The following is a 13,767-nucleotide window of genomic DNA, read 5'->3' as shown; positions in this document are numbered from 1 at the left end:
AATGTATTTTGATTCTAATATATGCTAAAAGTAGAAGATTTCACTTGCTTGAACTTATATGACATGCCTAAACAGTATGCTATTGTGAAAGTTATTTCAGTGCATGTGCATACATGAAATTGATGTGTATTTAGCGGGTACAATCTTGCATAAATGTTCACATGTACTTATGAATCATGAATGAATGCATATGTGTTAAGTGATTACATGAAAGCACTGGCACATGGATGGTGAACACATGCATATGACTGTGGTAGCTCATGCACATTGTTAAATTGGTATGAATGAATGTGCATTTGGAAACGTGTTGGTATTATTGCATATATGGCATGTGGTTATGGTTTTTGCATATGGTGCATCGATAATCAAAATGAATCATCGTGGGCTCGGTAGGCCTCGAGCTTTTGTTTGCTCCTTTTACTTATTTCAAATGCATCCCAAAAATCACATTAATGTTGTTATACTGTATTGCATTGTTCTATGTTTTCCCGTGGGCGATGGTCCCGTGATGGTTCTCGCAGGAGAATATGTGAGCTTTTGCCTTTGTTTGTATGTTGAATTATAAATTAAAGAAATGAGATAATAATAATCAAATAGAAATAAAAGAACAGTATAATATATGTTTTGAGATCTCCCAACGGAAGAATAGGAATCTTAGAGTTTTGATTTTGGCGAATCACGAGGATATAAAAAACTTTGTGTGCATTATTTATTATCCCTAAACCCAATATTGAGGTTCTTTTTTCTTGCCACGGTTTTAGAGAGAGTCTGACACTTTGCTTGGGGGTGGTGTGTAGACACAACTGTTGTTTTGGTATAACAAAAAAAATGGCACTTGTGGATGGGTGGTCCCTGGTGTCCCCGACATTAGATAGGTGGTCTAATATTTCGAAGGTTGTTTAGGTCGAGGGCTAAGTTTGGAACCCAGTAATAAAATATAAATTATGTGCTAAGTTACCCTAGGAACCTAACTTGACCTCGAAGATTTTACCCGTTTGATGTATCTGCGGGCAATGGTAATTAAAAAAATAAATTTAATTTATGTACATTTAATTGGGACATGCATATGAAAAGAAAATTCTAATAAGAGGTAATAATTTACTCATGCATTGCACTGAAGTCATGCATATTCCTGTTATGCATTAGGTCATGCATATTTACATATTTTTCTAATTTTTAAATGTTGGTGAATGCATATTGTTGCTCTCTAATGCATGTTAAATGATTGTATTGCTTAAATTGTGATCATTGTTATTTATTAAATGTTATCTCATACTTAATAATTATCTCTAGTGCAGGAATGCTTAATCGGATTATGAATTTGTCATAAATGCATACCTCTAAGTTTTTGCATAAATTTTATCTATATTCTTTATGCTCATTTATTTCATTAGAGGGATTCATGCAAAGAATTTTTCAGATTTTTGACACCCCTACTTTTATGGTTTTTGCAGCCGCAGAAGATCAGTGAGGCGACTCGCTTCTGGGAGAGCTACGAGTACTACACATTCGCTAGACAACTTCATAGATTGACAGTGTGGTTTGCTTTTTTTTACTTTTTTTCTTACATTTAATTGTCTATGCACTCTGATTTCTAATGAAATTGTCTCATGACTATTATTTCTTAATTAATAAAATTTGGTTTGTTATAGTTTGAATGATAAGTGTAAGATCCCTTATGGTTAGTTGAGTTATCCAATGGTGAGTGGAACTGTAAAGGCCCCGGGTCTCTAAAAATATTTCTGCAATGGTTCTTTAAAAAAAATCATATTTTTCAATGGTATGAGTTGGGGTCATTACAAGTTTGGTATTAGAGCCATTATAAAATCTTATATTTTTACCATTTTTTTGCATTAAGTTTATAATTTTGGTAAGTGAGCCCTATTCTGAAGTGTCAACAAGTCGTGCATCGTGCTCCAAATTAGTTTGCTTCACTGGTAAGGCTATTTAATACTTTTATTTAGGCATTAAATTTCTTAAGCTTGATTGCATTCATAGTGTAATTCTCAGGTAGTGTGAATTAAAAATCTTGATATGATGATATGAATGAAATTGGTCGGGATCAATCCTAAGAGGGTAGGATTGATCGTAGTTTAATTTTTCAAAAATTTGCATATTTTAGATGTATACCGACACTTATTCAGTACGTTCTAATTTCGAGGTCAAAATTCTTTTAAGAAGGTAGGGATGTAATATCACGTATATTCATACTTAGTCATTTTTTGGTTTTTCAAAAATTTGGCTAAGTATAAAAGAAAAATCGTTTGATCATCGAATTTTGACCGATACTTTTGAGTCTGGGCTCGACCCAGGTCTCATCGAAAATGTCAAGGCGGGCCAATCGAAGGGTAAGAAAGAGTTGTATTTTTTACCTTTAAATATATGCAAAATTCAAGCAAAATTTAGGTTGTTTTTAGGCAAAATTCAGAATTTGATATTCATATAATATGTCGTTGGATGCGTATCAGAATTTTGAGCGCAACGATATCCTGCTTTTTTTAATTCGAGTTCTGGTTGTCCTAAAAATCATATTTTTTAAAAAATTGAACAGTTTATCGAACTAGATCCGAAGTTAGATCAGATTGGATCCAATGGTTTTGATCCAAATTAATATAGATTTGGACTTTATCTATGATCCATATTAATCTGGATTTGATTCAGTCCAAAATCTATTTGGATCTTTGGAGATGAATTTAGATCTTTGATCCAGATCCAAATTTATGCCCAATGTTTCTATAGCTTTAAATTCAATTAGGAGCCTTAAATTGGGGTTAATTTAGTATAAGAAGCCTCCTAAGTTAATTTGGTTATTTTTGAAAACCTCTAGATAATTATAAATAATTTAATACTAAATAATCAATTAATTGATTAATTAATTTTAATTAATTCCAAATTTTTAATTAGGGTTGCATTTGGACTTCTTAAAGAGTCCTTACTCATGCCTAATAAGGCTTGAGAAGCTTTAAGAAACAGCTCTAAAGAAAAATGAAAACTACCAAAAAGTCAAATTTTGGGATTTAGAAAATTTTGGAGAAAGAAAAGTTGATAGGGCCCAAGAGGGAAGCTCTCCCTCTACAGCCCATCTAAAGAAGGGGGGGGGGGGGGCACCCCCTCTTTGGCCTTATTAAACAAAGGAAACAAAAAAAAATGAAAGAGAGAAAGGAGAGAAGAGAAAAAGAAAGGAAAAGAGGAGTAAAAAAGAGGAGGAGAAGGAGCATCTTCTCCAAAACCACCCACGTTTTTTAACCTCAATTAATCCTTTTCTTTTTATTCACAAAAAGGTATGGGTCTCCTCTCTTGAAACGAATGAGGTATTGAATATGGGTGAGATTTTCATGCGATATTTTGCTGGAAATCCATATAATATGAGAAAATATGGATGGATACCCCTATGTACATGGAAGAGGCTGCATGGATCCTCTTCCATGGGTGCATTGATGGTTCTTTTTATGCGTTTTTAAATTAAAATTTCTGTACATGTCTATTTCTGTGCTAAAACGGAATTTCTTTTATGACAAAGAAATAATTTGTTAGTGGTCTACATTGTGATGATATCGATCTTCATGGATGATCCTAGTCATGGATCTTTTAGACACATATAAACATATGATGAAATGAGTTTTTGCATGTATGTAATCTTTATTAAAGTTTGTACAATGCAGTATGTCTAATGGTGTTTATGATCCATACTAGGTTTTATTTCTGTGTTTTCTTATATATTTAGTTGTGAGGGATATTGAAAAAGAAGGAAAAAAAAATAGCTAATGTGTCATTTGTAGGTCGAGTGCTCTTAGCAAACAGTTTGAGTTTGCATATGTCAATCCCCATAACATTGAAAGGAGGTTGTTTATTACTTTAATGGCAATCAAAACTGTTTTCAGACATGCCATCTAGAAGACCTCACCTACAATGTAGGTTGCTGGGAGCATCTTCAAAAGAAAAATATTTTTTTTTAGGGGAGTTCTGGGCTGTCAGCCTGGCCCTGACAGTTCATACACAAGCCTGGGTTGGGCTTGTGCATGGGCTGGCAAGCACAACCGATGGGCTCAGCTGGGCTGACTCGGCTAGCCCGGGGCTGGCAGAGATCTACCAGGCCTAGTCCTGCTCTTGGATAGGACTGGCAGTCCACTGCCAGGCTCAGCCTGGGTTCGTCAAGATCCCGACCCAGCCGACCAGGGTCGGCTGGGCCTGTTTGGAACCCCAGCCGACCGTGTAAACCTTCTTTTAAAAAAAAAGCTTCTAGATCTATTCTGATGAAAAGATTTGAAACTTTGAACATGCAACATTAGTTTGAGAACCTGGTCATGTTAAGATTAGTTTCAGTTTAGAGTTACACTTATTCAATTTTGCCATATCATTGTGTGATCTGGTAGGATAGGCCCAATTTGGGTGATGTTATTCAATTTATTAGGGTTTAGTTTTGTGTTGACAATGCCTTGACTAAGTAGGTCATGGGGAAGGGACATCTAGTTTTATGTTGTTTGTTACAGTTTGATTCGTGTGTTATCCTTTGGGTCATTTATATTTATATTATTAATTTGTGGTGATCAAATGTGATTATAAGACCACATAATATTTTTTTGGGCAAAAATGTATATTTAGCATGACAATTATATATATTGTATCGATATTGTTATCAAGCCATGTTGTAGCTATGTGGGTCAGCCCACAATCTGCCGTTGTTCCTCTTCGCAGCCTCCATTGAGTCTTCGTTGGTACCTTTTATTCCTAATTTTTTTTAACTTCTTGTCAACCTTTCTCACTAGTGTTGCGATAGGTCTGTAAGGAATACATCCAAACCCTCTTGGATGACACTCATTATTATTATTATGTTTGTTTTGACACGATTGCTAATCATTTTCCAGCATATTCATTTGTGCCTTCTCTTTCTGTCACATGTTAACTGCCCAACACTCAACACATACATATATTGTTATGTGTTTGAAAATACACCTTCTGAACAAAATATTTGAGTTACATGTGCGATATTCATACAAGTTTCATATGTGGTTGTATGCTCAATTTATGCATAAGTGAGGGTTGAATTAACATATGTAATTTTTAGTTATCCTTATAAATTTCCAGATTTGCTACTCGTATAATATTAAGCCCTAGCATGTGGTGCACGACCCCCATATGGGTTGGAGTCAAGCTCTAGCTGACTAGGTCAGCTGGGTGTGCAGGACTATTTTATAAAAGAGAGAGTCCTTTGCAAATTCAATGTTAGCCTAAATCTGGAGTTTAAAGTTAATATGCATGTTAACTTCCAAATTTGGTTACTGTATGCAAATCTGTATGTATGAATTATATTTTTGATAGCAAAACACAGTGATGCCTTAACTTTTATTAGAATCATGAGGTACTTGTATTGTGTATTTGTTTTTATTATGCAGTAATTTATTCAAAATTTGTTCTTTGGGGTCCTGAAATGATGATTTCCAGATTTACTATGTGAATGTATTTTGATTCTAATACATGCTAAAAGTGGAAGATTTCACATGCTTGAACTTATATGACATGCCTAAACATTATGCTATTGTAAAAGTTATTCTAGTGCATGTGCATACATGAAATCGATGTATGTTTAGCAGGTATAATCCTGCATAAATATTCATATGTACTTATGAATCATGAATGAATGCATGTGTGTTAAGTGATTATATGAAAACACTGACACAGGGATGGTGAACACATGTATATGACTATGGTAGTTCATGACATTGTTAAATTGGTATGAATGAATGTGCATTTGGAAACATGTTGGTATTATTGCATATATGGCATGTGGTTATGGTTTTTGCATATGGTGCATCGATGATCGAAACGAATCATCGTGGGCCGGGTAGGCCTCGAGCTTTGGTTTGCCCATTTTTTTACTTATTTCAAATGCATCCCAAAAATTACATTAATGTTGTTGTACTTTATTGCATTGTTCTATGCTTTTCCGCGGGTGGTGGTCCCGTGATGGTTCTCATAGGAGAATACGTGAGCTTTTGCCTTTGTTTGTATGCTGAATTACAAATTAAAGAAATGGGATAATAATAATCAAATAAAAATAAAAGAACAGTATAATATACGTTCTAAGACCTCCTGACGAAAGAATAAGAATCTTAGAGTTTCAGTTTTGGGAGACCACGAGGATACAAAAAACTTTGTGTGCATTATTGATTACCCCTGAACCCGATATTGGGATTCTTTCTTCTTGCCACGGTTTTAGAGAGAGTATGCCACTTTGCATGGGGGTGGTGTGTGGACACAACTGTTATTTTGGTATACAAAAAATAATGACACTTGTGGATGGGTGGTCTCTGGTGTCTCCAACATTAAATGAGTGGTCTAATATTATGAAGAATGTTTCGGTCGAGGGCTAAGTTTGGAACCGAGTAATAAAATACAAATTATGTGTTAAGCTACCCTGGAAACCTAACTTGAGCTCGGGGATTTTACCCGTTTAGTGTATCCGCGGGCAATGGTAATTAAAAAGAGAAACTTAAATTGTTTATATTTAATAAGGACATGCATGCGAAAAAAATTCTAATAAGAGATACTAATTTACTCATGCATTGCACTGAAGCCATGCATATTCTTGTTATGCATTAGATCATGCATGTTTACCTGTTCCCCTAACTATTAAATGTTGGTGAATGCATACTGTTGTTCCCGAATGCATGTTAAATTATTGTATTGCTTAAATTGTGATCCATGTTATTTATTAAATATTTTTTTATGCTTAATAATTATTTCTAATGCATAAATGCTTAATCGAATTATGAATTTTTCATAATTGCATACCTCTAAGTTATTACATGAATCTTATCTATATTCTTTATGCTCATTTATTTCATTAGAGGGATTTGTGCAAAGAATTCCTCAAATTTTATTTTTATAGTTTTCGTAACCGCAGAGGGTCAGTAAAGCGACTTGCTTCTGGGAGAGCTACGAGTGCTACACGTTTGCTAGACAGCTTCACAGATGGACAATGTGACTCTGTTTTTCTTTACTTTTTTTTTCTTATATTTAATTGTCTATGCACTCTGATTTCTAATGCAATTGTCTCATAACTATTATTTCTTAATTAATAAAATTTTGTTTGTTATAGTTTGGATGATAAGTGTAAGATCCCTTGTAGTTGGTTGAGTTATCCAATGGTGAGTGAAACTGTAAAGGCCCCGGGTCTCTAGGAATATTTCCGCAATGGTTCTTTAAAAAAAATCGTATTTTTCAGTGGTATGAGTTGGGGTCGTTACACAAACCCATTTCTCTCTCTCTCTCTCTCTATATATATATATATAATAGGGTGCTCCTAGAGTACCTACTCCCACCTAATAGAAGCTATATATTTTCAAATTTCTTTAACTTATTTTTTGTTGAAGAGACCCTATAGATATGATCTATAAGCATTGTTTAGTAAAAAACAAGTTTTGGATCTTATGATTATAGTACAAATGCATGTTTTTTAATGATTTTAAAAATCGATGATAAACAATGTATCAAAATTTCATGACTTAAAAAATCAAAATCTTATTTTCATGTCCAAAAAACATGATCCAAAGCATGATCCTATCAAATAAACTATGTTGAGTACACCCATAAGGTTTAACTGAAAAGATATAACCGACAACCATGATTTCTAGTATGTGGGATTAGATACTCCCAGAGCATCGTAGCATTATACATGTATATCTCGGGAAGGGGGACCATGCAAACAAAAAAAAGTGCAACATCTATAACCAATGATGTAACGACCCCACACTGACCCTCAAAAAAATTGTAAATTTTTTAACATTAAATAATTTTCAAACATTGTAGAAAAATATCTTAGAAAATTGAGACACATTATATATTTAATGTACAAACCCAACAATCATTTCTTATATAAAACAAAACAAACTATGGATTGAAATTATATTTAATTTAATTGAATAGTCCCTATTTAAGGTTCAACATGTTTTTCCAAAATAAAATCTCTCAACTCTATTAGAATCTGGGTTACCAAAAACATAACCCTCCCTTCCTCCAACATGTTGGTCCCTCCATTATTGTGCCGCAATACCTGATTTTTTAAAAAAAAAAAGGATAATGACCGAAGTTCTCATGTGAGACCCTCTCAAAATTTAACAGTAAGAAAATTAACATAAATCAAATCCGGCACAAGTTTAAGAGGGCTCAACAAACATCACATATTCAGAACAAACTTTCAATATAACTAGTCAATTCGAACAACCAACAATCTCATATTAAATTAAATATTTAGACATGCATGAATCAATGCAACATGCATGAATTACTTTTTAACTTTAATTATTAGTATTGTTTTTGCGTGAATATTCTTACTTAATGCACACAATTAAGTTTACACTTATATAAAACCCGCGAATACTTAAACATGTCAAAATTTGAAGTTTAAGGTAGTTTTTAGTGGTATCTTAATACATAATTTATATTTTATTTAATGAGTTATATACATGTTCCTCGACCGACGTCAAAAATTATGACTATCAATCAAAACATTAGGAATCATCATCTAATATTGGGATGACAAGGAAATCAATATCTATTGAAGTCACTTTTTCGGTATACCAATAACTATAGTTGAGTCTAACAATACCACCGCCAGGCAAAGTGACAACTGTTCTCTAGAACCGTGACAGAGAACATGAACCACATATCGGATTTTTGGAAAAAATAAAGCACATGATGTTTAGTATCCTCACGGTCCCCCATGATCGCCATCCGATGTTTTCACCCTTTCAGAGGGCCACCGAGGAAGAAAAAACATTACATTGTTTGTTTTTTTATCATTCTTAATCAATTAAGAGTTTTTTATATAAAAATAGTTATACAAATCAATATACAGTAACAAATTTGGGTCATTACTTTATCAATTTCAATAGTGTAATTAATTCAAAAGCAATACAATAAATTTTGCAATACACTTTGCCTTCAAAGGGCCATATGTGATTCGCACGTAACCACTACATAAATAAATATAATTTAAATAGCATTACAATTTTTTTCAGTAGACAACAATCACCCATAGGCGAATATAATTTAGTATTTATAGTACACAAGACATGACACCAAAACATATTCATGACTAGTGAACGAATGCAAATTTTATCAAGCACATCAGATTTATCACATTAGCCTAAAATCTAAACTTTTTGTGACCAATCAAATTTAACACTTATTAAGTTCGAATTCAATTTAAATATTCATAACCGACCAGATTTCAACATAAGACAAATTTTAGTTTTCCAAACAAATCTTTTAAATCATTTTTTCATATTAACCCAAAAATCCAACCCTTTAAAATCAACCAGTTTCAACATCTATTAATCTCATATTTAATTAAATATCCAAAACTATTGATTTTTGGACATTTTCTAATAAAATCAAATTGTATAAAAGAATCAGATTTCACAGTACCTATATTACTTAATTAAAAAAAATCAACTTTGGAATATCATAGGCATGTGCATAGATAAATAAATATTGACACGTGTCAAAAACTAGTTCGAAAACCATTTTAATCATTCACTACAACTCAGATTTTGTTTATTAAAAACCCAAATTTATAGGCTTTTGAAATACCAAGATTGTATAGTTAGATTCCTATTTAAATTTGGTTTGGTTCGACCCTGCTTCCGAGTGTGATTATAACAGTTCAGATCATCCCGTACCTAAAACCATATTCAGTTCAAGGTACCTGTGTAGTAGTAAGATTCGTCAAATAAATAAAATCCAGATTTTTTTTTATCATATACCAAAGCCATTAGACCCAACTGGGGAATAAAAAATCTATTATTTTATTCGAGCATAAGCTGAATGTTAACAACCCAAAACGGAAGATTTCTATATATGAAAAATTTCAGGATACATTCAGATCTATATGCACAGTTAAAAGAACTAAACAACATGCTTAATGATTTAAACCTAATATGAATGCCATAAAAACAACAGATTCCTTGTCTGTTTTCAAAGCCCATTGTGGAGTCTAAAACCATAGAGATTTTAATGGTTTTAAAACTCATGTGCATGCTTACAGCCACAGAGCTTCCTTTTGATGGTTTTAAAACCCAAAGTGAGAACAAGTGAAAAACCGATTTGTTTAAGGCCTTAAAAATTCAGCGTGAACACTGATTATGTTTCTTTTCAACCACAAACCATAGATCTCTTTATGCTGAAAAAATTTCACGCAACAAATTCAATGATTAACAACCCCATACACATAATCGGTCAGGCTGTCACAACAAAATCCAATACAAATTTAACTGGCCTAGCCTGCTGTACAAAACCCTCTTTATCGAAAATAGGTTTAGGTTTATTTTTCCTTCCCTTAAACCTAGATTTTATTCAACATATGCCAATTTTCTTATCTAACTGACTAAAAGAGAAACCCGTACCTAGATTAAAGATTCAACGAATATAAGGAGGAGGCGTCGGAGAAGATCTCTCTCTCACCATTTTGCATCTTTTTTTTTTTTTTTCAATTTAACTTTCTCTCTCTCAAAATCAGTATAGAGAGAAGACTTATATGTAGTTTTATAAATCAAGGACTCTTATAGATAGGGATGACAGTTGGCCGGGGTGGAGGCCGGGGACAAGGTCTCCACCCGGTCCCCGTTTCAAAATCCAAACCTCCATCCCCGGGGATGGATTTTAACCTCCACCCTCACCTCCATCATCATTTCATGTCCTCCATCCCCGGTCCAAACGGGGATGAGGCGTGACGGGGCCTTGTTTCTCTTTGATTTATAGTCATCCCTTTAAAGATTGGGGTGGGGTGGCAAGACGGGGATGAGGCAGGGTAAGGAAAAAGCGTAAGTCCATCTCTATCACAGTGTGGGGATAGATTTTAACCTTCATCCCTGTTTCATGCTCTTCATTCCTGGTCCAAACGGGGCGAGGCCCCGTTGTCCCCCTCTCCACTGCCATTCATGGAAGGGGCACGTTTCTTTTGTTTTGAAAATATAAAGCCTTTTATTTTCTTATGAAAATAGGGAAATTGAGTCTTCCTAAACTAACTCTTATATATATATATATATATATATATATATATATATATATATATATATATATATATATATATATATTATCTTGGCGATGGGTCTAAGATCCATATTAAGATCCACTTTAACATGTATTATATATATAATTTTAATTTTAAACATAAAAATATTAGTATTTAAATAAAAGAATAAAAATTATATTTATTAAATTTAAAAACAAAGGCAAAAATTGTGAGATATTACAAATAATGATTTGGCGGTATCCCTGCTCTAACGACCATTTTTTTTATCGACCAAACTTTATATATTGCATTTTTATTATTTTATTTATTAAGAAATATATTTTAGATTATAAATTTTCGATATTTAGATGTATTTTTTAAAATAAAAAAAATCGATGGTCAACAATACTTTGTATTATAAAATCATGAGCTGTTCATTCTCATGTTTCGGATCTTTTACAATCGTCGAGGTTGCCCCCATGGCCAGCGGGATAACTGTAAGGGTGTTAAGATGAAGGCACGGGCTCAAACCTCACTGGTGCATGGTTGTGTCCGTAGCTTTGAAAGGTAGGCCACGTAAAACAGGGCGGTCGTGGCACCACATGTGGTTTTTTCTTCGTTGGGCGAAGGTTCTTCGTCATCAAAAAAGAAAAACAAGCTTCTTGAGAAAACATATTTCTTATCAGAAGAATGGTTACAGTGCAGCCACCCAAAACGGATCAAGTTGATGGGTTTCCGACGCAAACCAGCAAGGCACCGCAGTAAAGCCCACAGTATTTTGTCTGAGAGATTTCAGGGTCTGCATCTGCCATCGGCAAAGCAGGCCTCGTGAAGCTGCAGCAGGAAGTCCGTCTTATCGCTTGAGTTGCAGAGGAGCAACATGAAGAAAAGACGCCTTCATTCATTCTAGTCTGCGAACCAAAGCCTCCCTCCGTTGAGGTGGAAGGGAAGAAAGGAGGGAGGGGAGTCGCGATGGCAGCCTCTGTCCACTCTAGATTGCTCTGTGGCGCTCCTCACCTCTCGTACCCACCATCCTCGTGCTCTTATAGTTCAAGACCCACGCGACCACCTCTTCTCCTCCACGCCTCCTCCCAAACTTGCTTCTCTTTTGCCTCCTTTTCTTGTACACGCTCACCCATCTTCGTTTCTTGTTACCCCTCAAACGCTTCTTCTTGTCCATCTCTTCTTTTTCCGCACAACACTGATGGAAGCCATGGTGGCAACAACAACAACAACAACAATAACAACAACAACAACAACAACAACAACAACAACAACAACAACAACGACGACGACGATGACGACGACGATGACGAAGACGCATTTGGGTTTGGTTACGGAGGATGGGATTGGAGACTATGTGGACTTGTTGTCTTCACAACTCAATTTTTCAGGAATAAGGAGAATTTGAAGAGGGCCATCTTCTTTTGCTTGTCTGTTATGTGTTGCCATTTCCTCCATTTTCAGAACCTTTCTGCCTATGCAGAAGCGGGTTTGAAGGTTCCTGACGCTGTGTGGGAAGTGAAGGGAGGCAAGTGGGTGAGACTCGTGCCCGATGCCTCTGAGAATGAGTTCGTTGTCAATGGAAGAATCGGCGGCAACGGAACGACCAGTGGCATGAAGGAGATTGATGGGGAGGATGATGTTGGCTCAACGCCTTCCTCTTCTGGATTTAAGGCCGATACTCATCGTAGTGAACAATTCAGCACGGTGGTCATGGATTCGGTATGTTGGTGTAGAAATTTTGTGCTCGGATTGATGCTTCCAGACGGGTATCCCGACAGCGTGAGCAGTGACTATATGGAGTACTCAATTTGGAGGGCTGCTCAGAGCATTGCCAGCCAAGTCAATGGTGTTCTTACGACGCAGGTTGGATTGTTTTCCTGTCTTCTTTTGTTGGGCAATTGTATCATTGACTACCTCTTAAACCATGCTGAATGAGTTGGAAACTTGGAATTATCTGTGAGCCCCAGAACTTGGTGCATTTTGTCTTAGGAACTGGTCATGATCGCCTTCCAAGAAGCTCAGTAGTTTTAGCAATAATGGAGAGACAGTTTTCCTATTGTAAAATTTTAGTACAATTGAAAGCCTTTTAGACAAGCCCTCAGTTATGGAGTTCAATTTCTTGGCACAAAAGATATATGCGGACCTGTTACAGTGTGGATTAAGACCCCCTCCTTTTGTTAATTCCTGTATCTGGAATTGGGCTGATCCACCCCCAAATGAATACTCGATTTATCCATTTTTTTTTACGGAAGGGAATGAGATTTTAGGTAGTTTTCCCTCCCTCCAAGAAACAAGTTCCCTTTTCCCCTCTATCCCTCCTATCCGATTCTCCCTAGAGCTTTTCAAGAACTGAGGCTTTATCCGCTTCATCTAGGATATGACGTTTGAGAAAAAAAATTATGTCTGATTGTAGACTTGTATGGACTCTTGCTGCTATTCACAATCGCTTGATACATGAAGTGGAGCTAATTCATTTTTCAGAAAAATATCATAGTACAATTGGAGCTTTGTAGTATTTATTTTTCACAAGGCCTGATGCAGCATTTGTAGTTAATCGACTCCAACAATTTATGCATTAAAAACTTAATCTTGTTGAAGCCATGAAAATGTTCCTATGGTATATAAAGGTGACATTGATGGAAGGGTTGGTATGTTTAGGTCCTTTGTGATTTGTGGCATACTTTGATGCTGATTCGGTAGGCAATCTTAATACAGTGTCCAACTTTTGGATATTGTGCATATCTTGA

General features: G+C 35.1%; 1 protein-coding gene across 2 annotated transcripts in view; it reads left to right on the top strand.

Annotated features, from left to right (window-relative positions):
* Positions 1-11,551: 11,551 nt before the first annotated feature.
* The window catches only part of RUS1 (root UVB sensitive-like protein (Protein of unknown function, DUF647)), a 40,337-nt gene continuing 38,121 nt past the window's right edge, over positions 11,552-13,767 (top strand). For both annotated transcript variants that reach the window (XM_089981561.1, XM_089981562.1), the window contains exon 1: positions 11,552-12,883. In XM_089981561.1, coding sequence (XP_089837687.1) covers positions 11,987-12,883 — 897 coding nt within the window. In that variant the 5' untranslated portion in view covers positions 11,552-11,986. The remainder of the gene's footprint in view (positions 12,884-13,767) is intronic.

The sequence above is a fragment of the Nuphar pumila genome, chromosome 11 (assembly GCF_984573655.1).
Source record: "Nuphar pumila chromosome 11, dmNupPumi1.hap1.1, whole genome shotgun sequence".
NCBI classification, from domain to species: Eukaryota; Viridiplantae; Streptophyta; class Magnoliopsida; order Nymphaeales; family Nymphaeaceae; genus Nuphar; species Nuphar pumila.
This window is presented reverse-complemented; position numbering and strand designations above follow the sequence as displayed.